The following is a 26,099-nucleotide window of genomic DNA, read 5'->3' as shown; positions in this document are numbered from 1 at the left end:
ATATTCTGTGATTCTGTGAAGCTCCAGGAGGATGCTCGTATTTAAAAACGAGTGTAATGATCAAAGGTGGAATGGATTACTAGTAGTTGATGATTATTACTATTCTCTTATGACTGAAGAAAAACTAGTGCCCCATAATTTCAAGGCTCTGTGCTACCTTTTTTTTTTTCTTTTTCCTGGAAAAAGTGCTGTTTTAATCCACTAAAAGGTGTGTGAGACAGACCCTTTCCTTCTGGAGAAGGAAGGGGAGGTTGTTGAGTATCCTATATACACGTAAGAAAATTAGTTGAATTTAAACATATTACTACACTTTTTGTTCTTTAACTCCTTTTAAAATGCAATATCATTATCAAAATATAAGATCAATTCCTAACTTTGCCAAATGTGTTCACTTTTTCCCTGTGGTAAGTACCTTTGGGAATAATTTTATCAGGTAGTGAAGTGATAGGACGAGGGGGAATGGTTTTAAACTGAAAGAGGGGAGATTTAGATTAGATATTAGGAAGAAATTCTTTCCTTTGAGGGTGGTGAGACACTGGAACAGGTTGCCCAGAGAAGCTGTGGCTGCCCCATCCCTGGAGGGGTTCAAGGCCAGGCTGGATGGGGCTTTGAGCAACCTGGTCTGGTGGGAGGTGTCCCTGCCCATGGCAGGGGGGTTGGAACTGGGTGATCTTTAAGGTCCCTCCCAACCCGAACCGTTCTATGATTCTATTCTAATTTACCATTTGCAGAACACAGATTTCAGTATTCAAACACGCCTCGCCCAAATCTTTCCTGGCAGCTGCTGTGTTCGGAACACGCTCTTTGCACCATTTACCTGCCTTGATGTGCCTTTGCTGGCGAGAGGTGCCCGCAGTGCAGGCAAGGATCGGCCTCAAGGCTTGTCCTGTTCTTGATTCTTATGAATTTCTTGCAACAGTTACTTCCTGTAGTAACCTGTTAGTCGTTTGCTACCTTTATACTACGTGTTAATTCAATTGTTTTTTGAAGGCGAGACCCTGGAGCGTGCTCTGAAATAAGGGACGTGGAACAGAAACAAAGATGAACGTGGAGTAACCTGCGTACTTGAGAGATGCCTCGTCGGTAGCATCAGTCTGTTAAATCAGTAAAACCTCGTGAATACAGCACTGTGTTTTTGGAGAAGGGGGTTGAGGAAACCAAAACCAAACCATGGAAGATTATCCAAGCACAGGAGGCGTTTTCCAGGCTATTGGAAGGAGAATGTGGCCGTAGTCCTCAAGCACATTTGAGGCCAAAGTGTTCAAGGGATTGTCTTTTCACCTGCTCCGACTCTTGTTATCGGAACGTCTCTTCTGTACGACGAAACTGCAAGTAGCATGAAAACTTTTAACTACAGTTGTCTTCTCTGAAAGTCCACCCTGGATCTGTTAAGCTTTTATAAACCATCTGGCTTAAATATTAACTGTCTTCGTGGTAAACAGCTGCCCTGAGGAGCTCTTGAGTTTCTTCTGTTTGTTGACGGACTTGCTCAAGGAGTTTGGCCACTTGGCTTTTTCTGAACGCTAATGAAAATTCCGGATCTGAGGAGGAAAAACAAGTGTTAGGCAACCTGCTGGTTTTCCCTGGATTTTAATGGAGATGCTTAGAAAGCTTATATTTCAGGTTAGATACAGTTGATGGTTCTTATTCCTTTGTATAGAGAAGGCAGAACAATATTCTTTTACCACACAAAGCAGATACAAATTCAGTTTTCATCCCTACAACCGTTGAAGATTGTTTGCTGCTAAATTCTCCTGATCCAGATGTCTAAGGCTCAGTTGCCAAATTCAGCCTTACGCTGAATCAAGATATAGGAAGGTCTTGGCTTTGGCTCTACGTACGTGAAGAGAGACACTATATATATTTATTACCATATTGGAACTCTCATCTGTACTCTACTTCTACCTAAAACCAAAAAAAAACCAACCAAAAATGGAAAAAAAAAAAAAAAAATCAACAATTTGAAGTATGGAAAAGATGTGAGATTTCCCAGCTTTAGCACCAGCTAATCATGCAATTTGCTTGCTTTATCAAAAGAAACTAAATTCATCTTTGAAGTGTTTAGGTTGCGTCTGATGCCAAACATTCTTACATTGGACAAAACCGTCTGTACCTAAGTCCTGTTTCCCCGCTGATCAGAAAGCCTTTAGCTTTAAAGCAAACAAACAAATCCCTGCCTTTATCATAAGATACTCTGAGTTACTTAAAAACGGGAAAGGTAAGAGCCACCCTAGAGATGATTCTGTTTGCTGAAGCGGCAGCACTAGTCCCCAGAGAAGGGTGCCTGGCACTGTCACTTCTGCCATCACATGGTGCCCGTTTGCCGTGGGCAAGGGTTGGCAGTGACCCCAGGGCTGGGCCCAGCAGCAGGACGTACCTTCTCGCAGTCTGCAGAACGTAGAGATGCCCAGCTGCTGGAAGCGGATCTCTCGGTGGGCGAGGAAGTTCTCGAGGTAAGCCTGGACCTCTCTGATGTGGCGCTTCAACAAAAGCATCATTTTTTCTGCATAAATGGAAGAACCACTGGAGGTCAATAGGAGCCTTTAAAACACTTTGTTACAAAAAATCAGTTTTCATTTTGTAACATTTGAGATCATTAATGACCCATCTAACTTCAAATACGCCAATGCTACTGCAAAGGATGGCAGAGGACTTTCACGTGCTACAGCCTCTAACGGCATCGCTGATGTGTCAGGTGGATAAAAAGCCGAGGGGGCTGCTGTGCTGGGAAGCTGGTCCTCGTGCGAGGTGCACACTGATGACATCAGCCTCGTGCCAACCCATCCACGAAGCGATTGTTCTCTTGGAATCAAGGGATGCAACGATGCCTCTTATCCAAAACATGTTCTCATCTTTCCCTTGGTAAGGAGTGTTTTACTCTTTCCCGCTTTCCTACTTAAGTTGTTTCTAAAGACTTCAGACTTGGCTATGGACAAGCCCTGCAGAACGGCAGTGCTTGAAAAAGGCAACAAACACCTGAATCAGATCTTTTTCAATGGTGTATTTTCATCCCTTGGCTTTTTCATGCACTCAGGCACTGGTGTATGTGTATTTAAAGGGTTACTATAGGTGCTTTTATGTTAATAAATTTGTAGAGACCAGATCATAGAATAGTTTGGGTGGAAGGGACATTAAAGATCATCCAGTTCCAACCCCCTGCCATGGGCAGGGACACCTCCCACCAGACCAGGTTGCTCAAAGCCCCATCCAGCCTGGCCTCGAACCCCTCCAGGGATGGGGCAGCCACAGCTTCTCTGGGCAACCTGTTCCAGTGCCTCACCACCCTCACAGGAAAGAATTTCTTCCTGAGATCTAATCTCAATCTCCCCTCTTTCAGTTTAAAATAGTTGCCCCTTGTCCTATCGCTCTACTCCCTGCTAAGGAGTCCCTCCCCATCTCTCCTGTAGCCCCTTTAGGGACTGGAAGGGGCTCTAAGGTCTCCCTGGAGCCTTCTCTTCTCCAGGTTGAACAACCCCAACTCTCTCAGCCTGTCCTCACAGCAGAGGTGCTCCAGCCCTCGGATCATCTTCGTGGCCTCTGCTGGACCTGTTCCAAGCCCTCAGATGGAGGATGCTGCAGGAATGTTAACGGTTTTTTTGGTGCCTGACGGTTAACTCCTTTGGGAAAAGGCTTATTTCACTCCAGACAGCCACAAGTATCTTTGTAAGCACAGGTAACGCTGCGTGACAGTTACCGTGACCCAACATGTGCTGGATGATGGAGGCAGCTTGAAAGGATGCGTCAGCATGTTCCAGGTGGCCAGACAGTCTCACCAGGCACTTTGTCAAGGGCTCATCCATCCATTGGACCATGCGTAACATGGCTCCTTCTGGAAAACAGAAAATAAGAGAGTAGCCTGTGAACAGAAACTCCAGTGTCATCACATCACAGCATCCAGAATCATAGAATGGTTTGGGTTGGAAGGGACCTTAAAGACCATCCAGTTCCAACCCCCTGCCATGGGCAGGGACACCTCCCACCAGACCAGGTTGCTCAAAGCCCCATCCAGCCTGGTCTTGATGAAAGAATGTGTGTTCTGAAATGTGAATGAATGTGTTCTGAAAGAATGAATCATTTTATGTAGGAGATCCGCTCTTTCCTGGTAGGCTCAGTCTGTCCAGCAGGTGCTGGACACCTCTTGCAAAATTAAATGTGACTTGTCACCCATTGCGTGGTGGTTACAAGAGATGCAGGAGATGAAATGTTTGACGGGCAATTTCCGGCGCTGGGACAGGGTGGGAAGATTTATGTTGATCCTCTGCACCATGAGGAGCACTCTGCCTTCCACGGGGGATTAATTTGGGATCTCTTGTAAAATCTACGTGCAATAAACTTAAGGAGAAAAGGCCACTTTGTATTTTAGCCTTTTCCTCCTCTTACATTAGTTTCATGCAATTAATTCAGCGGAGAAAATGGGTGGCATTACAAATAAAAGCAGGCAGGCTGTGTGCAGCAGTACAAGTTCAGCACAAAGAATTTTGAGTAAAAAATTTTAAGCAGTTCAACAACAACAACAACAAAAAAATGCAGTTTCTCCTGCCAGTGAGTCGGATCTTGCTGCTCTTGAAGCTTATGGCAAAACTTCCAGTGAATTTAAAGGGAAAGACCTGGGGCTGGTTTCCCACCTGTGCTTCGTTGCCTGTTAGGATTAATAAAAGATACGTACGCTTCTCAAATGAAGCCATTTATGGAGGTGTTGCTTCCCTACCTTGCTTGGCCAGCTCAGCAAGGCAAGATGTCACATAATGCAGAGAGTCTTCTTGAATGTCAGTAGAAAGCATGGTCTGGAGGAGACCTTCAATGCATGGGCTCTCAGTGATTCTCTGCAGCAAGAAAGAGGTTCATGTTTAGCGCTTCCGTTATGTTTTAGTGGTGCCCAAGGACTTCAGAAGTACTGAATAACTCTTAGCAATACTGAGGGCTAAAACGTCATAGAATCATAGAATGGTTTGGGTTGGAAGGGACCTTAAAGATCATCCAGTTTCACCCCCCTGCCATGGGCAGGGACACTTCCCACTAGACCAGGTTGCTCAAAGCCCCATCCAGCCTGGCCTTGAACATCAATAATGGATGTCTCCTCCCAGATCCACCACAATCAGGTGACAAACACCTTGGATTTAGACATTTCCCAGGGCTTGCTCTGGCTGTGGGACATTCTCATGATCACAGATCAGTCTGAGCTCAGAGAATTTCCTGACCTATTGCAGCTGCGCCAGGCTTTATGTTAGAATTAAGCTGTCACTTGCTGGTCTTGCCGCAGAGGTGAGTAAGCCGAGCGCTCCAGGGCAAAGCACTGGGAAACGTGGAAGTTTATCAATTTCTTGTATTTGCCTCTAGGGCTTTGAAAAACTTTCTGGTGTTGAAATGCTCTGATGTGCAGAAATCTGCGATGACCTCTCACTAGCAAAGGTGAGTTCTGTTCCTGGAGAGAAATGTTATGAATTAAACATTTCTGTGTCGCCCTTATCTTTGTAGGTTGAATTTATGGCAAAAGTGGTGTTGGGCAGCGTAAACGCGTACTGGGATACGCGTTTTAGAGACTGGATTGAAAACAGGTAGGAGACTCGGCCTGTGCTGACCTGGATTAAAAGCACATGAGACCAAGGAACGAGTCACCTGGAGGTGACCGGTTACTAGTGAAGCTGAATCACAAAGTCACCAGCTCTCTGGGAGGTCCTAATAATGGAAGCTGCTCACACCTCCGTAAGGGAGCTCGGGCGTCTTATCAACAAAAGGCTGTACCTTTTCTTTGTGCTCATTTTATGTTGCAGTTTTTTAACTTGCTGCTTAGAGGTTGAAGCTGGATTCAAGGCCACTGCCTTTCAAGCTCCCACGCTCTGTTCGTGTCCTGTTGGCATAAAACCAACACTTTTTTCCTTCTTGTGCTAAGGATTCTCATGTGTTTTAGGGATTGTATTTTAGAATTGACTCTGGGAACGCGGCACTCCCACTCGTGTCTGTGGATTCACTTGTGCAGTGAGAGCTAAACCCGTTGCAGGGCACATTATAAAGCTTTATGAGGGTGAACCCAGCTCCCTGCTGATAATGCTGTGACTTTACTCTGTTAAAGTGATGGATATGGTAATTTTTTTAAAGCAAACTTTGAAAGGATGGTCCATTTTTACTCCTACTGCGGGCCTCGAATTCGAGGGAATCTATTTCTCTGCAAAAAGTGATTTCAAAACTATCAGAAATTCACGTAATTCTTACCTTAGTACTGGAAATAGTTTTCTTTTTGGCTAGTTTATAACAAAACTCAGATTTTCCTGGAAGGTTCCTTTAATTAGTATTATGAAATATCTTCGCTAGAAGTACGTTTTATACCTATGATGCAGTCATTCAAATTAGGTAACCGCATCACCAGGAAAATATTAGTTATTTCTTATCTTGATTAGCATTTTTGTGTTGTATTGAAAAAAAATATGGGGAAAAAAACCCCTTTCATTATGGCACATCAGATCCTTCTATTCACACACACAATTTTGTGTGGAGTGTTCTTGGTGTATGTTTCAATGCCGATCGGATATAAACATAACTGCAGCCTCCCCAGGTATAGTTCAGAGGAAAATCCTGGATACCTACCTGTCTGTTTTTGGAAAAGCTGAGGTTTTTGATGATACAGGCAGCGTGGCCGACAATCACGGGGTCTTTTTTATGCGCCGACAGCAGCATCCCCAGGCTCTGTATCAGCTCAGCACAAGCCAGAGTGTCCTGAGAAGAGAAACCAGTATCTTAATTACATCCAGCGCAGGTAACGAAGTGCAACTTTGCAGCAAACTATTGGATAGATAGATCTTAGCTCTTTAGCGACGTGTTCTGAACAGCAGCTTCTGCATTTACACATACATTTCTCTGCTGTCTGATGGATATTTTAGAGGGACTTTACTGAGCCCCTCTCTCCCTGAATGCAGTCATCCTCCAATTACTGCTAATATTAATTGATTCAGATCTGAGTTTGGATTACTGCCCGGGTAGTTTCCTCAATAACAGTGTGGATTAAGAGGACAGTGTTGTTTAGAAGGGAAACCTGATCTCAGAGGCTTTGGGTTAGGTCTATAGTTAAAACCAAAAGATTTCCTCTTGGGAGCATTTTTTCTTTCACTCTCTTGCCCTTAGGAATTTGAGTTCTTTATGCAGTTCTTATGTTGCTACTAATGAACTATATTTTTTGTGCTACTTAGAAATTGAGACACCTTAGCAAGAGATCATTGGTCCTATTTAGAGTTGAGAAAAATTGCCTAATTCTGAAACCTGTGGTGTGTCAGGATCACTGAAGCAGCATTGAAAGGGAGATGTCTTTAAAACTTAATTTAACTTGCATCTTTCTTTTACTTAGGTTAAATTACGCAAAAGCGTATCTTATTTTCTTTTAATATCAACTGACATCTTTACTTACATTCATTTTAAGCACTGTCGCAAGCAGCAATCCTAAAATGAAACGTGAGAATAGATGCAAAGGACAATGCTGTGCCCAAACTCAGGCCATTTAAAGAATCCTATATGCAGATATGGCTATAGCTTTTCTCTAGTTTTATTTTTCTTTTTCTTCGAAGGCTGAAATAATATAATTTTTGATAATCCAATTAAATCACCACTGATGACTTTTCTGTGTTTTTGGACCAAGTGTCCTCTTTTCTATTTAATTCCATCAACTACGGTACCCTGATTTGATTTGCTACAGCCTGAGAGGAGGAAATAGTCTACAGACTATCAATGAACTTTCTAATATAGAATGACGTCCCTGCCAAGCTCTTCTGTTTATTTAGGACCTACATTAGCAAAGTGACAGTCCTTTAAATCTTGCTGACCCTCTTTTTTGGCTGGCATACGGCTGGGATCCAGATTTTGTTTTCTAGCTCAATCCTGCACCGCGTTGAGAGAATGATGAAAAAAACTCTCAGTAAAAAATGGATTGGGTGGTTCAGATGGATATTGATCTAGCTTCTCCTAAGACTTAAAAATAAAATTTAAAAAAGGCAAGGAAAAGCATTCCAGCAGCAACTGTGCTTCCCACTGCAATGCTGCCCTTGCACCCTTTGTCCAGGGATTTCTTGACAAGATAAATATTATCCTCTGTTTATCAGGTAGCAAGATGGGAAGGCAAAGTTATTTTGTACCTGGAGTGGAAAAAAGTCAGTGGCATCCCAGGAGTAAATGGACTCCTGCCACCCAGACTTCTAGGTCTTTGCTCAAAGGAATGTGATTTAAAAGGCTGTTTTCTCACAAAGCCTGACTCTTTCATTAGTGTTTTGGGGTTGGGAGAACTAAATAAAATCCCCCCTGCAAGAGGGAAGTTTTCCAGCGCTTGCTGGGAATCGCTGTCAACAGCCTGGTCAGGGGATCGCAAAAAAAGGGGTTTAAGCAGAGAGAGGAGCTCCCGTGAAGCATTCCCAGGGGTTTGCTTCATGGTAACGAAAGGGCAGATGAATTCTGCCCTATTGTATCCTGGGTAGTATTCGTAATAATTCAAGCATCACTTGACTTGGTTGTAAAGGTTAGCTTTGTTCGGTGGTTTGTTTTCCAACAGCTGTTCCCATGGAGAAGTCCCTCTTTCACTCCCTGAGAATTCAGCCTGGGTTAGAAAAAGAAACCTTGAAAAGATTTGAAAAAAACAGGCCAGAAAAGGCAGGGAGGTGGGGAGGCAGGATATGAGTAAGGAGAGGTCAGCCTCTTCTCAGCATGCCCAGGGCTCGCTCCCACAAAGCCGCGACATTCGGCGGTCAGGGACAGCCGTGTTTGCTCACTAAAACAAATTTTGAGATGTAGATACTTCCCACTGGAGAATAAACCCTGGAGGGTGATGCTTTGCTTTCCAGCCTCCTGCCGCTGACCCGTTTCCCCCGTGAAGGACGGGCTGTTTCGCTCCTGGTGCTTTTGTCTGTCCCCGGTGACACCTCTCCGTGCCCTTTGCAGCTGGGGGTCTGGAGCACTGGTAAAGACACGTTTCGGGATCAGGGAGGAAAAGAGCTGCGGATACTGTTTTGTGGGAGAACAAAAAGTCTAAATGGTGTTTGGGGGCAAGAAAAGCAAACACGCCACAGTGTTCCAGCCTAATGCCTCACGCTAAGTAACGTTTTTGCTGTGTTAATAGCCTCCGACTAACTCGGTGTATCTGAGTTCTAAGCTTGCTGAGGGCAAACTGCGTTTTGATTGCGTGAGGCAGTTTGACAGGCAACGAGGACGTTTGGTGCTAATGCAGCCAGCACAAAACCCGTGAAGCCACAGTGCCTTTGGAAAGCTCTGGGCTCCGGATGCTGCTACCCAGGCACAGAGCTCATCCATTTTTTCCTATCAAAAACCTGTCGTATCCATGCTCCTAAGGATGCCTTTACCTACTGTAATGGAAAAGCACTCTTAAAAATAATAATTGGTCAATCTCTACTTACTGGTTTTATGTGGAGGGTGAAAGTACAGCAGGAGTGTCTGTTTTATTTGCTGTAGTTTATTTCTAGTCAGGCTTCTTCATGTATTTGCATAGTGTTGTGCTGTTAAGGGTGGTGTCTACCCTGAACGTGGGCAAAAGAACTGTTCTGTAACTACAGACATGAGGAGACACAGGAAAGCCCTGGTGAATTAGGTAAAAATAGATAGGATGTCAAATTTTATTAGCCTCCCCCTTGCTGTCTTGATCTTAATTCAAAAGGTGTTAAAATTATGCAAATGTACTTTGGAATAACTGTCTCTATAGGGAAGTAAAGTATTTTTGCACTTTATTTTGCATTGATGCACTTCAAATGCACACTTTAAATTAGTTTGCTTTTCAATGTGTGGGGAAGCCCTGTAGCCAAGGAATAACTTCCTCAGCTGCCTCCATGGTGCTAAGCATGTGTCCTGCCCCTTGTTACACCCACCTGGAGACCGACAGTCTGGGTACTGGAGGGGACCACAGGGAGTTGCAGGGTAGTATCCACACATCCAAGGAATGGGACACCCATCTCCCCCTCTGCACTCCCCTTGGTCCCATTGCAGGTAATCTGATTAATTATGGGATCCTTTGGATCTCACTCACAACAGACAGGGTCCTCCTAACAGGTCATTAGTGACAGCGCAGATGCAGCAGACAAAACCTCATCAATTTGTATGGGAAGGAGAAGGGTTGTGAAGCCTCACGGAGTCTTTCGGTCATTCACAAAATGCCTTTCGTCTGCTGTTTTGCCATAACAGAGCATTACCCCAGGTGGGGACCAGAACTACTCTTTCCCTTCGGATCTTGGGAAATGAGCTCCCCTACCTGGTTGTGCGGGTGCTGGGACAGGATCCAGAGCAGGGCGATGGAAGCACGACGCACATCCTCGCTGCGGGATGCCAGGAGAGAGCGCAGCTTGGGTAGGACATCCTCAGCAACCATCTCGGCCTGGATGTCTGCTGGGTTGGGAAAACGACTGAGGTCAGGGAGCTTCAGAGCACCACGAGGAGACATTCAGGCCCTGACTCGTAAGCATTTGACCGTCTCAGTGATGAAATTAGAGGGGGCCTCCCCATCTCTGTGGGATCGACAATGCTGGATGTTTGGTTATAAAAATAAACCCTCGTTTGTTCTGGCTCATTTTGCCAAAGGATTTAATAACAGCTTGATAGCAGAACATAGCTTTGGGCACCCTTCGGTTTGTGTCTGAACCTCAGCGAGAAGGAAGGAGGGGAATTCTCACCTAAGGCCTGGTGAGAAGGTGGCAGCTTCTGATGCACAGACAGAAAGACCTCCCCAAGCACTACCTGTCTTGTAAAGTTATGGTTAGGCAGGGGAGAGATCAGCCATCCTGGCTGAATCCTTATACCCCGCTTGTCCCTGTGACCTCCGCAAGCGCTTTTGGGCACTAAAGATAACACCAGAGCAGCCAGCAGATGGAGCACAGTCCTAAAAGGCCAAGTGGACCAGGGGATTCCAACCATGCCAAGGAGCGGCACAGCAGTTCCTTTATTTCCAGCTCCACTGTAATTGCGATTCTTGAAAATGAAGCACCTCTATGTTTCCTAGATGAGCAACTCTACCCTGGACCCTAGGGCTCTAGTGTTGAGCGTGCCAGTCCTCTGCTTTCATTTCCCAAGGATGCTGCAGCAACGGATCTCGGGCATTTAATAGGGTGTGATGTTTTAAGAGGATGACAAATGCTTGGCAGAAAATTATATTTAATGACAGACAGGTTCATGCCTTGGGAGAAGGCAGGTCTCCACTCAAGCAGCAATTTTGGGAGACACTCTGTCCTAATCAGGTTTAATGCTTAGGACGCAGGGAAGGGAGAAAACTTAATACAGTTGCAAAAGTTTCTGTGCATAAGACCTCTGCTGTCTCTCTCACTTTGTCCAGGTACTTTCCCTCGCTACCTGGGAGTTCTGAGGCTGGGTTAGTTAATAAATCTGCGCCTCCCTCTTCCCTTACTCTCTTTTCTACATTTTAATTGGATGTTATCTCTTTGCTTTTAATATGAAATGTTCCCAGCCCACTGTGCTCACTCTGAAAGGCAGAGAGAGAAAGAAAAAGAAACAGTGTGGTTTTTTTATCTCCAATATATTGCTTACCACTGGCAGCCAAATTTCGTAGGCAAACACATGCCTGGCTTGAAACCTGCTTGTGCCAAAGAGGAAAAAAAAAAACAAAAGAAAAAGAGAGAGAGGACAAAAAGAGCAGTTTCAGTAATGCATGTTCTTGCCTATTGTACACAAAATAAACGTGACAACACTAGCAAGCTATTGCGTTATCTTCACAGAACAAATTTTGGGATGTGATATTTTTTTTTCAAAGTTTTGATGAATTTTTTTCAACCACCTCTAGTATCAGCCATCCTGTTGTTGATGAGGAAGAGCCGATGGGGTTCAGATGTTGGTTTATTTTAGGAATATCAGATAAAGTATAGGAAAATAAAGGGAGTGAATTTGTCTCACTTGCTTTGGCTTTTTCTCACCTCCCTCCTACACAGAATTTAAGGTTCCACCCTTTAAATCCTGAACTGTGGCTCATTGAAGTTTCTTTGCTGTGGCTCCTAACAAAGGAAAATTTCCAAGATGTTATTCTTTGAAGCCACATAGTCAGTTATAGACAGCAAAAAGAAAAAAAAATAAAAAGTAGCATAATAGATGTTCCAGAAACCTTCTGTCACAGACACAATGATCAAAGATAGTTGAGAGCCTGGACAGAGCACTTGACACGCATAGTTTCAAGTTTAAAGAATACAGGCCATCCTGGTCTAAACAAAGCGTCCAGGGCTGTGGAATGACTGTAATGATTTCTCTTCTCTTTCTACATACGTTGACCTTGTGGAACATATGTATTTTCTAATAGAAGTGTCTCTTCTCATGGGAAAGATGCCACACAGGCACCTGTACAGTAGATGATAAAAATTGTGCAAGACTGAAACTGGAAGCCCAGATTTATAACTCTACTCTGATGCTAAGCCTTTACACAAAGATAAAGTGACAGCTTTACCTTGTCCACAGAAGAGGACAGGAGAGAGATGAGCGTCCGCAGCAGGAATTTGTTGCCAGGTGTCAGCATGGCTTCATGATGCCGAGCATTGGCTGCCACATTGCTTAGGGCAGCACAGCTGTAATACTGCAGAGAACCAAGAAAAAAGCAGAGAGAGAGGAGATCACAATGGTGACGTGTTGAAGGGAATAAAAATAAATTGCAGAAATGCTCAAATTCAGAGCTGATGAAAATAAAGTGCTTTTTCATCTTAAGGGTGTTTTATTGGGCAGATGTGACAACAGCCCGAGTGGGCTTCTTCCAGGAGAAGTGATGCAGTTTGCTGCCACTGCAACAGCAGTCATGCTGTGGCACCAGATGTTGTACAAACCCCTCAGGACCCCGGGTATTTGGGAAGGTACCGTGCTGCTGGCACCTGACTTACCTCATCTGCATCTACTGTATTATATGTTTACATTGATTTACTCAAGCTGGATGTAGTCATTGCCCTAGCATGCCAGGAGATCATTTTCAGAGGATTTAAACATTAGTGTTAGGGAGGATTATATATATAAGAGCATGTATTACTAGAGAGGTATAATTAGAAGAAACAGGTTGAACTGCAGAGAAGGAAATTTTAAGATGAATCTCAGAGAAAGCTGATGGTGCTGAAACAGTTTGCAGAAAGCAATTCCAGAGGTTCCATCACTTCAGACATTTAAAAGAGACTGAATACGGATAACAAAATTGATGGAGGAATCACTTCTGTACTACTCAGATGACCGAATGAATGAACTAGCGGATTTTAAGGTTTACAACTCTGATTCCTAGTTTTTCATTAGCATACTTTTGAACCAAGACCAGCTCTCTGTTAAGTATGCAGAATCGCAGAGGTGTCTGTGGGAGGCATAAAATAAGGAGATTTCTCAGACATTTACAATAAGAAGAAAATATCTTTGCAAATTATGTCTTCTCAAAACACTAAGTAAAATTGCTTAGAGCAGAAGATCAAAGTTAAATTGCAAAAAAAAGGAAAAAAACAAAAAAAAAAACACAAAAAAACAAACCAGAGGAAGAGGCTTAATCTGCAACTTGTCTGATGATCTGAAAGACACGGGAAGGTAACCACGTGACGCTGTGTGCTGGCAGATGCCCTTCTGCATTATAAACTTTCTCCTGTGGAGCTAAACAAATTGAGCGGTTTGAATATACATTATCTGACTAAGCTGAGTTTCACCAAGGCGCTGTCATGTGTTTCCCCTCTTCTCTAGAGAAACCTTCCCTCCTCTCTGCCTTTTCATCTCCACATGCTGTGGTTTGGACTCTCCTTACAGTCACGCTGTTGCTGTTTAAAAATCTGACCTGTTTGAGCCATACCTGCACTTCTGAGTCAGGAGATTCCAGCAGCAAAGCAAGAACTGGAAGGGCTCCTTCCTTGCATAGGACCTGTTGGATTTTCTCTGCATTAAAAAAAAAAAAATTAAAGTGCTGTTAGTGTTGTCTTTTCCCTTCAAAGACACATCTCATCTCATCCGGAGGCACCGTTCCAAAGGGATATGCACAGTCATTGGAGTCTAGAGAGCGGTGAAGTTGTCCAAATATGTGCCAATCAGTGTGACTGGAGAGGATATAATTTAGAGTTTGTGCAATATAGCAGTAAACAGACATTTTAGCAAAATGACTAACAGGCTGTCTGATTGATTAAGCCTTTGCTGGTTTTATGCTAAAGACTGTTCCGGGAATCTGAGTTACTGGAGAAGCTGAAAAACCTTCAGGTAGGATATTCCCCATGATTTCCTGTGTTAAAAAAAAAAAATCCCAAATGATTTTAAAAATTCTGAATAATAACAGAAGTGTAATAGCCAACCGCAGAAGTCCTTGCCAACCATTCCCTTCCACCATATAGAGATAAGAGACATTGCTCAGGACTGTGTCATTGAGCTCTGCGGGATAATGATATCATCTGTTTAGGTGAGATTTAATGCTGGTTTGTTTCAGAGTTAATGTATGGTAGTGCACATATTATTGCAGAGGACCAAATACTGCTTTTGCTAAAGCTGTTGGCAGATATCCCAGGAGCCTTTCATGTCTGGCCCATAATAGTTATATTTTGCATCTTCCAACACCAAGTTAGGGATACAAATCACACATTCCCAGAGCTTGACCTTGTTGGATAAGCTTCTGAGATTGCTTCAAAGTGCTAAATGTGCTGCTAACATTTTAGACTAAGTTATTTCTTTAACAAATTACTATTCTTTTTCTGTTTCTTTGATGATTTAAGAAGGCTTGTACATTAGCCCCTTGGGGTTGAAAATCAAGCCTTCCTATTTCAGTACTAGGCAAAAAGGGGTCTGTATTAGCTAAAGAGAAGCTAAGCTTAAAATCATCAGCTTGTGGTATCGTATGCAAAGGAAATAATTTGTTGCCGAGATACGCTTTTATTCTTGCCTTAACCCTTTTGAATTATTTTTCTATCAGTGAGAATGTTTCTTTCAATCTTAGATAAGCCATTAGTCCAAAGGTACCTGATTGTGTGAGGTTGAGAATAGCACCAACTGCGTTTTGTTGGACTCTGGGATCATAGGAATTGGCAAGGGACAGCAGGGGTGTAACTCCTTGAGCAGCGCCAATAGCCTCTCGGTTGGACTCTGGAGAAAAGAACCAAAGAAAGAAAGAAAGAAAGAAAGAAGACATTGCCATCTTACTGTGAGCCAGGAGCAGGAGAACCAGCAGGACCAGATTTCTTTGCCATTCACTTCTCAGATTCTTTGGCATATACCAAAATTTCTCTGCATGTTCAAAGGAATCTGTTAAAAATTTCACGAGCTCAATGGGAAAGAAACTAACTCATGATCACAGCTGGTTGAATGCTTTTGCTTTGTGACTGGGATGATTAAAGTAAAAGGACCGTAATTCCCCTTAAACCGGTTAGCAAGGTATCATACTTGCCTTGTACCCCTGGTATGTCTGATCAAGCTATTCACAGTGTGCCAACCAAAACCTATATAATTAACTGCAGGTAAGACTGAATTAATTTAGCAAGGTATATTCAGGGCCAGTTTCTCTCTTTGAACGTGCCTCTGTCATTCCTTTGACAGCTACAAACAATGCAGAGGTTTCTAAAGACAGAATTTGACTTAACCACTGAAATTTGAAAAGATGCTTCTTCTCTGTCCTTGCACGGCAGTGTATTAAGTTGTACAGTTGTATTCAACACCCTGGAGCACAAGGAGAATTCAAAAAAGATCTGCAGGGTCCCTTAAGGCTCCGAGATCAAAACCTGGGGGAAAAATCACTACAATACTTAAATAATGCTATGAAATTATCTATATACTATAGGAAACTATATAACATTTATCATCTGTGTGTATATATATATACTACATACGATAAAGTTATACCATGCTATGAAATATAATATAAATTAGGGGAAAAAACATCTGCTTTTAGTTCTACTCCTTTTTGTTTTGGACTTACTGAAGCTAAGAAGAAGGTATAGAAGAGAATCCTTCCATTATGCTCTTCCCTACACCTCTACCAGGAGGCCATCAAAACATTTGCAACAAATAACCCGCTGCCACACTCAGATAACTATGGTCCTCCCCCCTTTACTGTCTTATAAATTTATATCTATACATTATCTGTATTTGTATCTTATAAGTGGCATAATTTTGAAAAAAAAAGAAAAAGGTGATGAGATTTAAATGGGAATTAGACCAATGAAGAATTCTCTTCATATCACAGTATTCTGCAAATTATTTTATGAAAGGAAAAAGCAAAATCCATAGTCTACACCTTTCATTGTTTATATGAGCCAAACTGCAACTGAAGCCCACAGGAGGTTTGGTTGAGTGTTGCTTCATTTACATTTCTAGACAGTTCAAAGACTGGCCAGTCTCTGGGAGTTTGCTGAGAGAAACGTGAAGCAGAAGGAAGCAAGAAAGTGAAGGTATTTGGATAAGATCAACTCTTCAGGTGCCAACTAATTCAGAGAGTTAAGAGAACAATGACATTATTTCTATACCTGGATCCTCTCTTTACCGGGGAACTGACACACTTAGATAACCCAGGATATCTATTTAGCTTCAGCCAGTGTCAGTTTAGTATTCCAGGACAAGTCCCTTTCTGCCTTTGTATGAATATTTTATACTCGAGGAAATACCCTTTTTTCTGGAAAAGAATACCCTAATATTTGAGTAAAACAATTGGTCTGGGAAGAGTCATGTATTTAAAAATAGCTTTTCCATGTGGGAAGCTATTATTATTCTGGTGAAATTTTCTGGCCAATTCTGTAGACAAGCCTTTCCCCAATCTAATCTGCTGGCATATTGTTCTTTTGTTTCCCTCAGCGGAAGCAGAAATTCTTTTGTGCGGCTCCAACTGATGGAAACCAGTCTGGTGTGATGTAAACTCCAATTAGTTGAGTAAAGAAGAGAGGTAAAAAGATTGAGAATTCAGATATTGCTGCTTCCTTCATTCTTTCAGACAATAAACTCTGTGAATGCTTGTGAATGCGGAAGAGAACCTCACATTTGGGCAAAGGGATTACAAATGTTCAGACAGAATTTGGACAAAATATCACAGGATATGAGCCATTGGGTGCTTCAAAGGTTTTTCTTCCTTAGAGAAGCAAAACTGGCTTGATTTGGAAAGGCCTCACATCCATGACAGCTCAATTTTTCCTCCTGAGGGCTCAGAGGTGATGGTCAACACTGGAAGCCTCCAGCGGCAGGATGAGCTCTTTACAGCCGGATTCAGAGGGAGGTGGCACACAGAGACCCAGGCACCAGCACCCCACTCCTGGAGGGGAAGGACTGGAGCACCCACTGTCATCGTGGGAGACCGGAGAGACCACAACAGGTACCCACGCGATGAAAACCTCTGTGACCAAAATAATTTATTTTTTTTATTATTTTCCCTTGGGTCATTCACAGCTGGTAAGTTCTCCTCTGCAGTCTTTGTTAGTGCCCATCACTGTGGGTTTGCTGGATTTATTTTTACATACATCATTTTCCCTTATCCTCTCCATTCTTATTCTAGTTTTGGTCAGATAATGTGGCTGAACACTATCTGTTTCATCAGCTTAATCAGGATGGATGGAGATGTCTACCTCCCCAAGATGTGAAACTGTACTATCACCTCTGTATGAGACGCGGCAGGTTAGATTATGTTTCTCTGCTGGACCATCTCTTTATCTAAGTCACACGATTCCTCCACTGATGCCACTGCAACCCCTGAGAGTGCTTTCAGAAGGGAACCACATATTCAGATCCTACTCTAAAGTGGGGAAACCAATAACATCTACTCAAGCCGGGTTTGAACAACTCACCTTGAAACTTGCATTTATAAATTCGTTCTTTCCGCTCTCTGCCATTTGTGTGCTTAAAAATTCTCCTGTCGGTACAACTCTGACTGTACCAGACAACCCAGTTTACATATACCTTGCAGTCCCGTTGCTAAACAGCTTCACTCTACACACAGTCTTGGATGTTTACTGCAGCAGAGTTAAGACACATTGCCTTTCTGGGATTTGGAATTTTAGTCACCTTAAAGCTACCTAAAGGATCTTCCTAATTTGATTGTGCTTCCGTATTTATCTTTTTTTTAATCACTCTGAAGCATGAATGGCTTACTTGAAGGACATGGTTGAACAGAATACTTTTCCCAAGTAGGCCTTTTAAGATACCAGAGTCTGCAAGTTAAAATTAAAATAAACTCTAGAGAATTGCCTCTTCCTTTAGTCTCATTGCTGTAGTAGCTAAACATAGTCTGAAAAAGAAATAAATGGATCCAGCCAGTCTAAATGCTAGTTAAACTGGGACAAAGCTCCTCAAAACTGATCTAAATCCTAGACAGCAATGCAGCCTATGCACTTGCAGGACTGCCTACCTCTGTGTTCAGCAGATGCCTTCCTATCTAGTTTGAAAGTTCCTTGAGTGCTTAATTTGAACACCTTGTGCTCACAGGTACACTACTGGCGCTTAGGGGAGCGTGCAATGACATTAGGTGACCACCCTCAACAGAGAAAGAACATGGGCTAGATCTGGAGTGGCTCAGGGTTCCCCATCCTCTGGGTTACAGAGACATCTAGGAGGGCCAGGATGCCTTTCAGACTAAGGAACATCCTTAGGCACCCAAAGAAGTCACTTCTTCTGCGGGCTGCTTAAACCAGCTGAAGGGATACGCCTTTCTAGCTCTTCAGGTGCATAGCTCCACTGACATACATAAAGAAAGCCCTCTTAGTGTCCAAGCGCCTAAAATTTTAGTGATGCCATGCCTAATTTAGACATTTAAATGAGGCAATTTGCATTCCACACAAAATAATGTAATATACAGAGTTTTTAACCTGATCAGGATAGCATTCAACACTTAAAAAAGGTTTCAATTAGGAAAAATATTTTAAAATAAATTAAAGATAGGATAAAATGCAAATCAGCGCTTTCATGTTGTAGGATCCTGCTTATCCACTCCCCCCTTTGCAACATAAATACTTAAGTGAGGAAGTAACACTTTCACCATGCTTCTCCCAGCCCTCTGGGAGATCTGATTGCAACTTCCCACACCGGAGAGGGAAGCTGGTGGAATAAACACTTGAGAAAGGGAAATACATATTATTCATGGCTTTTATACTGGGCTTTACATCATTGGTATGGTAGAATCTCACAATTTGCGAAAGGTAGAATAAGCCAGACTAACCTGATAACCTTTCTTTTCGTAACTGTGGTTGAGCTTATCTGTCTGGATGCCAGGAAAACATCTGTATCGTGATATGAACTATGCATAGTTAAGCAAGAGAAGATGGTGACAAATGCAAGCAGCGCATGGGGGATGAGGAACTGACTAAAAACAAGCTGGCAGCAGGTTTTGCTGCATAGGAATGACCACCTGGAAGTGGAATTCCACAGGGACTGGTCTGTTTTTGGTTTTGAACCAGAAAGTTAATACAGAGGTGTGAGTGCAGTGCTGTCAATGCGGTGGTGGACTGGAATGTTTTAAAAATAACAGACAAGGTAGGAGACTGAAGCAACAGGAACAGAATGAAACCTTATAGTACCAAATGCAGGGACACGCACTTGGAAATGTTTGTTGCAGACCCTTAATTAATCGGTGTCTGCTGGAAATAGCAGCAGAGGAGGAGAAAGAGTAAGTGATTAAATCAGCAACATCACCAGGATGCAATCACAAAAAAAAGCAAGTGTTATCATGAGAGGTACCACAAAACATACTTCCCTGGATGTCACCATAAAAGATACAGGTGAGACCCCAGGTGAAATACTGCACGTTCCTGGTGTGAAGAGATGAATTCACAATGGAACTCCTGCAGCATTTATGTACATCTTGGGACTGTAACAAAGCCTGAGGTCTGTGGTATCACAAAACAGCAGATGCAATTGCTGTGTTCCATTTCTGGAATGTATCACTTACACCCAGGAGGGCTATGAAGATGAATGGAGAGACAAGAGGAGTCTTAAAGGAGCTTGGCTTTTTCAGTCTACTAAAATGAAGGAGGGTCATCAGCATAGACATCAGAGAGGGAGAACTACTGAAGCCAATGTAGACACTGATTAAGATAATCTGGTCATGAATACATTTAGGTTGGAAAGCAGAAAAAGGTTTGTAGTCATAAGAGAATGAAGGTCAGAAACACTGAAAGATCTTAACTGGAATCTCGAGAAGTTGAATTTACGATGTGGGAATACCAAAATTTGCTGCAGCATCTTATGACTCTTAAACCAATTGCAAATAGGTTGTTTCACCTTGAAATATAATATAAGAGTTGGATGAATTCACTGCTAAGGATCAAGGGAAAGAACAGCACACTCACCTGAAACAGCTAAAGTCATGGTGCAGGCACAGGAATTACACTGGACAGTGGGATCCTCTGACTCAAGGAGATCCAGAATTGGCTCAAGTAAACCCATCTGGACAACTAATTCTTTGTCAACTATTCATAAATTGAAGAAGAAATGGACAAACAGAAAGTAGATAGTTAATGCCTTCATGAAAAAAATATATCTTCCTTTGACTATTTTGGCAGTCTATATTATGATTAGGCAAAATACACCTAAGATGGAAACAGCCTGAAAGGCACTCACAGTCCTGAGCTTTGTTTGCTTGATTCCTATTCAGACTCATGAAAGAGCGTAAGAGATGTTCAGAGGTTCTAGTTCAGAACGTCCCAAATATTTCTGCTAGCAAGTCCGTTTTCAAACATAAGGTTCATTTTGGAAAGTGCTGCTGCACCAATAGGTTCACAATGTAATCAGCTCATCCCCTCTTTTTCTGCTGAAGTCTACCCTTTAAATATTACTTTTTACTTGTAAATAGTGACATGATATTATAAAGGAAAAAAGCTAGATTCATTGAAGACTGACCCCGTCTTGTGCTGTTATGGGATAGCATGATGGAAAACCTGTTGTGGCCCAGGTGCCAGGGAGCACAGCAGTAGGTGTAACAAGGACTCCATTGACGAGGAGCGGGGTATTCATGCCCTCTCTATCAACATAAACATTATTGGGGAGTTTTTCATCTGTAGCATCCAGATCCTATCTCAATTACATTTGCCCTATTAGCCACAGAAGAAAGTGAATTCTATTAAATGTTTGTTTTGTTGTGTTTTTTTTTTAATTGCAGGCAATTTAAGACCAAGGTCCAGTTAATAAATAACAAGAAAAAGAGCACTCTCTCACAGGCAGAGTTTATTTTTAAGAGCTGTATCTCTTGCTTGAAAGGGTAAGTAGTGGGCTCTCAATCCAAGAATGAGAATAGTAGGGCTGTTCCCACATCAATCTGGGAACAATTTATCAGCCTTTGCACACAGATCCAAGATCTCCTGCCACATGATATAATCTAGCTGTAGTGATCTGACATATCCTGGTGCCACCAGAATCTGCGTGACTTGCAGTCAGAAACAGACTCACACCTGTCCTGTCAGGAACACAAAAGATGGAATTTGGAGTTGTATAGACCTGGATGTGTAGATGTGCCCTCCTTCTGTCTGAGTCTGGCTGAAGAGATATTTTTTCACTTGAATAGAGATGTGTTGTTAATTACTCACTATTTCCTTCCAGCAAGAAGTTGACAAGGGACAAGGAAGACATCTGCTGCACCTCCAGGTCAGCAGAGCATAATAAGGCATAGAAGGGTTCCAGATGCTCCACAGGCAGGGGGACGCTCACTGCAGGAATGAGAGGAAATATTCAGGAGTCTCATCGTTCACCGCAGTCACATTTTTCTCTTGTTGTTCTTAAGCCTCAGGTGTTACCATACATAGGCAGAGTGGTGTTCCCCTTCATTTAAATTCCATTGCTACTAGCAAAACAGGGCAAGTTTCCTGAAAAGGTTTTGAATAATCAAGTACTTCAAAAACATCACGGGAAGGGAAGCAATACGCCTCGCTACTAAACAAGTCATTCCACCTCATAGCAGGTCCTCATGTTGTGGCTATCTGCACTTTTTATCCAGCAAAAAAGCCACATGGGAAAAAGCTATCAAGCCAAGTGCCAGAATACTCTCCTTGAAGTAAATTTAAAACAAAGAAAGAAAGAAAGAAATCATAGCCTACTTGTGGCTGGTATTTCTACCTTTTTGTATGACCCAAACTCTTGCTGGAATCTTATTTGGCATATCTAGGCTGACTTCTAACTGTTTACAAATTACCTTAGGAGCCAAGTGCTCCCACGGAATAGTTGGGACAAAGAATGTTTCCTTCATTAATTTCAACAATCTGGTCTCTAGGGCTTTGTCCTCTTCCAAAAATTATGTAATATAAACCTTAAATGATCACTATGTCCATTTTCTTCCACCATAGTTTTGATTGTATTGCTCTCAGAAAATTCAGCGTATGTTGACTCTAACTACTTTGAGTTCTGCTGAGTTTTCCAGAAGTATTACAACTACATAAATGACAGTCTCATGAGAGAAATGTCCTCAAAGCAAAACCCAGAATAACTCTTCCTACACTGCAATGACAGCATTTCCATTTTCCTTAGCTAACGACACAGCATGAAAGAAAAAAAAAAAAGAACTTTGATTAATGAATCAAAGGGAGTTTCACAGTTCAAAAAAATGCTTTCATTTATAATTATGTGAAAATTTTCTAATGCGCTGAGGTAACTTACTGTGCTGACTCATATGCAAGTAATAGAGGGCAGCAGACTGCTGTAAACCTGGGTTTTCTGAAAAGGCTAAGATCCTCAAGGCTTCCAGAGAGTCCTTCCCAAGTGGTGACATTTCAAAACCTGAAGATGAACAATGACAGCACAGACTCAATTATACTTGAAAAGGGTTAGTTTACACACCAAAAAAAAAAAAAAAAATTTTAAAAAAATTAAAATTTACAGCCAATCAAACACATAAGGATTTTTGTACCGCAGTAACTCCATAGATCCCATCTATCCTTATTCAAGTTTCCATGAGCAGAAGCAATAAATGAATCTGGAATAACCTGTCCTTGGCAATACCTCTTGTGAAGCTCACAAAGCTAGTGGTTAGAAGCAAGATAAATTATAACCTGTAGACATTTTTATGCTATCCAATATAAATGCAGGTGTTCTTGTTCTCCAAAAAAAATCTTTATTTTTTCCTGATTCATAGAAGATCTTTGTTAAAATATATCTACTGAACACGGTGTTCTTAGTTATGAGCTAGAGAAAGTATATATTTTTAATTTACTACATTTTTAAGGTCTCTGTGTTTCCTGTCCTGGGTATTACAATAAAGGATTTCAGGGAATAGCAACATGGATTGCAAATGGGCTTGCCTCAGGCTGAAATTTCTAGCATGAGTCTACCTGTTCTCGAGTATGATAATAGTTCCCCTATGAATAAACCAGATGTTCAGCCGTAGCTATCAAGCAATAGCAGTCGTGCACGACTTCTGAAAGTCACTGTATAATGTACTTATAATGTGTGGAATGGAGCAGCAGAGGGGAAAAAAAGGGGCCATTGAACCACCGCTCAATAGTATAAACTATTGAAAAGGTAATGTAGTATAAATTGACTGGAGGAGCACACGATTATAAGACACATTTTTCAGACAATAGATTGAAGCAGCACATTAAAGATTGAAATATCTCTATGAACAAGATCTAGGTACTTTACCTCCCATGGGATAAAGAGATGAGAGGGATGTGAGGGGTGTGAGCTTTCACGCCTCAGTGTAAAACTCAGCCAATATCTCAAGCCATAAAAGGTGCTGACACGGCAAGAGTAGCAAAATCCTACCTTCAGGATTAGGTAAGTGGGCTTCACAAAACTGCTTCATATAAATATCAGTTTTGTTTAATAATTAACAATACACATGGAGGAAGGACTAGCCAGTGTGTGCAAGGTTTTAGATAAAAAAAACCCAAAATCTCTTCACGTGGTTTAATTCTGTTCCTTACACACTGACTATCTGAATCTCCCACATATCTGTGTGGTTTTGTCTGGGAAACTGACAAAGCAGAAGCCACTCAAAATCTTCACCTGCTTGTAATATCAAGCATTTGCTGCCCTAGTTAACAGCCAAGTGTGATGATCAACCATGAAGTCTCTCGTTGCACCCAAACTGTCCAAATGTTTGCTCCCTGCTTATTATAATTTGTCCAGAACTGAGGATGGGCTTGTTCCAGCTGGGAATAAAATACATGGGCAAGTGCTACAGTAAGAGGGATGTGTCTTGGTTCTCTTCGTGAGGCTTCCCTGCCTCCATCTGTCTTGGCAGCAGCATTTGGCCACTCAAGAGAATTAACCTTGGTTCTTTCTTCTTCCTCAGTGCTGTGTGTCTCCTATCACAGACATAGGGACCTCCCTGAGAGCACGCATCACCATCTCTGCACTGCTGTCACAGAAGCTCTGGGCTCGTGGCTGCTGTACCCCAGTTCCTGAGGATCCAGGACAGACCAGCCTTTTGAAGACCCAGCTCAGAGAGGAAAGGAATTCTCAAGAAGTTTGAGGACCAGTGGGCGCTGCAAAGGGCCATTCTGGCCTCAGCATTTTTTCCAGACCATCCCTTCATTGCGCCTAATCCATCAACCAAGCTGGGATACTCCCAAGACAGTCTCTTACGCAGTCAGGAGCGTTTCCAAACGCTTCTTTGGAAGAAGTTCGGCCCTGGAAGATCCCCACCGTAAGTCAAGATGAAAGGTCTGGTCCTATTCTAGATATGGACATCAGAATTTAGCCAGTGCTTAACATGCAACAATTAGTGAACCCCATCAGCAGCACAGGACCCCCGGCATTCATAGAGTAATGACACCAGCTAATACCAGCTGCGGCTCATTCACGCATGTTCCCAACAACCAGTGTCACAGCAATTATTCCAAAAGTTGTTCCATGACAGACCATTTCAAACAGTGTTAACTGTGGCACACCAAGGAAAAATGTCTCTCCTGGCCTCCCTGATAAGATGGTTTTATGTCCCTAAAAAGGCAAGTAAAGAAATAGTCGTTTGTGTTCCACACCCTTTGCACAAATGAAAGCAGAAGGCTACGCAATTTTGGGCAGTGGCTTTAGCCCAAGGTTGAGACAAGAAATGTTTTTGGGTTGGACAACTGACAAAACACATTCATCCAAGAAGATATTTTGTGATTGCAGGAGTAAAATAAACTAAAAATTTTTCCTATTGATATTACTGTATCCTAGGACTGGATAGAGAGGACATCACAAGTAGATAAATAAGCAAATTAGGGCTTAGCAAAGTAGCCTGTAAAGCAGAGGAGATACACGGTGAGTTATGGATCTACTTAGATTCAAGTAGAACCCCATGCTTTTGTTCAAGCCTTGTGTCTAAAAGTTTGCACAAAAGCAATTAGGCAGACCAGTTGCTTAGCATCTGAGGAAGTCCTGGAAGCCGAAGGGTGCTTGTCCCAGGCACTCGTGTAGCACCCAGTGTCGGTACAGCCTGTTTCCAACTTTGTCACCTCAGGGACTGACTTCAAAAAATTAACTTCAGTTACTAGAAGGACTCACTTTTATGAAACTTATTTAGATGGGTCATGTATTAACAGTGGTGGCAGAGCAAGAAAGTGACATCATTTCTACCTAGATCCAACTGTTACACCACTCGAGCCCTTGGTGTCCCGTACACAAAGCTCTGAAGCTCTGGCCTTTCCTACATCACCAAAATGCTCCATGCCATGCCAGAGCAGCTCAGCCAGCAATCTATTTTCAACGCACAAAACCAATCATCTCCTTGATCTTTCACAACCCTTCAGAAAAAAACCTCAAGCCCTCTTACCTGCTTCAATATGCTGCAGAAACTCCTGTGCTGTCACCCTCTCATGAGGCTGCAGGATGGGTTTGTAAAGCTGTCTGGCTTTTGAGCTGTTTTGTTTTAGGCAGGAGCATTTGCTTATCAGGGTCAAGCATTCCTTGATAAGGTGCACCAAGTTGGAGGACATCCTCTGAACAAAGGCCACAAAGTCCCACAGCAGCTGCATGCATCGGCCACACAGTTGACCCATTCTCCTTCCAACAGCAGCACGAAGCACAAGGAAAAGGAAGGCGATGGAAAGAAAAGCTTCTTCTCAACTTGTCCACGTTTTGCACTAACTTGCTGCTTCAGTGTTTGTCCTGTCTTACAGATGTTAACGCTACACCGTGCACAGCTGCTGTAAAGCAGACAAGCTTCTCTGTCCAAAAAGCTACATTGCACAACGAGGCTGGTTTCTGCAGATCTCCCAGAGTTTACAAAATGTTATTTAAAAGGCTGGACT

The 26,099-nt window shown here is 42.5% G+C and overlaps 1 protein-coding gene across 1 annotated transcript; it reads right to left on the bottom strand.

Moving 5' to 3' along the window:
• Nucleotides 1–1,419: 1,419 nt before the first annotated feature.
• LOC141479833 (uncharacterized) lies at nucleotides 1,420–25,847 on the bottom strand. The gene is made up of 14 exons (XM_074169160.1): nucleotides 25,622–25,847; nucleotides 22,522–22,641; nucleotides 21,459–21,578; nucleotides 20,226–20,345; nucleotides 14,926–15,048; nucleotides 13,778–13,860; nucleotides 12,422–12,547; nucleotides 11,518–11,563; nucleotides 10,232–10,365; nucleotides 6,583–6,711; nucleotides 4,709–4,823; nucleotides 3,695–3,829; nucleotides 2,378–2,503; nucleotides 1,420–1,541 (listed from the first exon to the last, which is right to left on the bottom strand). The coding sequence occupies exons 1-14, from the start codon at nucleotides 25,845–25,847 to the stop codon at nucleotides 1,420–1,422; spliced, it is 1,725 nt and encodes a 574-aa protein (XP_074025261.1).
• Nucleotides 25,848–26,099: the final 252 nt, after the last annotated feature.

The sequence above is a fragment of the Numenius arquata genome, chromosome 2 (assembly GCF_964106895.1).
Source record: "Numenius arquata chromosome 2, bNumArq3.hap1.1, whole genome shotgun sequence".
NCBI classification, from domain to species: domain Eukaryota; kingdom Metazoa; phylum Chordata; class Aves; order Charadriiformes; family Scolopacidae; genus Numenius; species Numenius arquata.
The sequence above is the reverse complement of the archived record's forward strand: the minus strand, read 5'-3'. Positions and strand labels throughout refer to the sequence as shown.

Coding starts and splice junctions, on each gene's coding strand:
- LOC141479833 (XM_074169160.1), bottom strand. CDS start 25,847: ATGGGTCAACTGTGTGGCCGATGCATGCAGCTGCTGTGGGACTTTGTG. Junction 21,579..22,521: donor CTTGCATATGAGTCAGCACA/GTAAGTTACCTC, acceptor TCATTCCTGCAG/TGAGCGTCCCCCTGCCTGTG. Junction 13,861..14,925: donor TCTCAACCTCACACAATCAG/GTACCTTTGGAC, acceptor TTTTTAATGCAG/AGAAAATCCAACAGGTCCTA.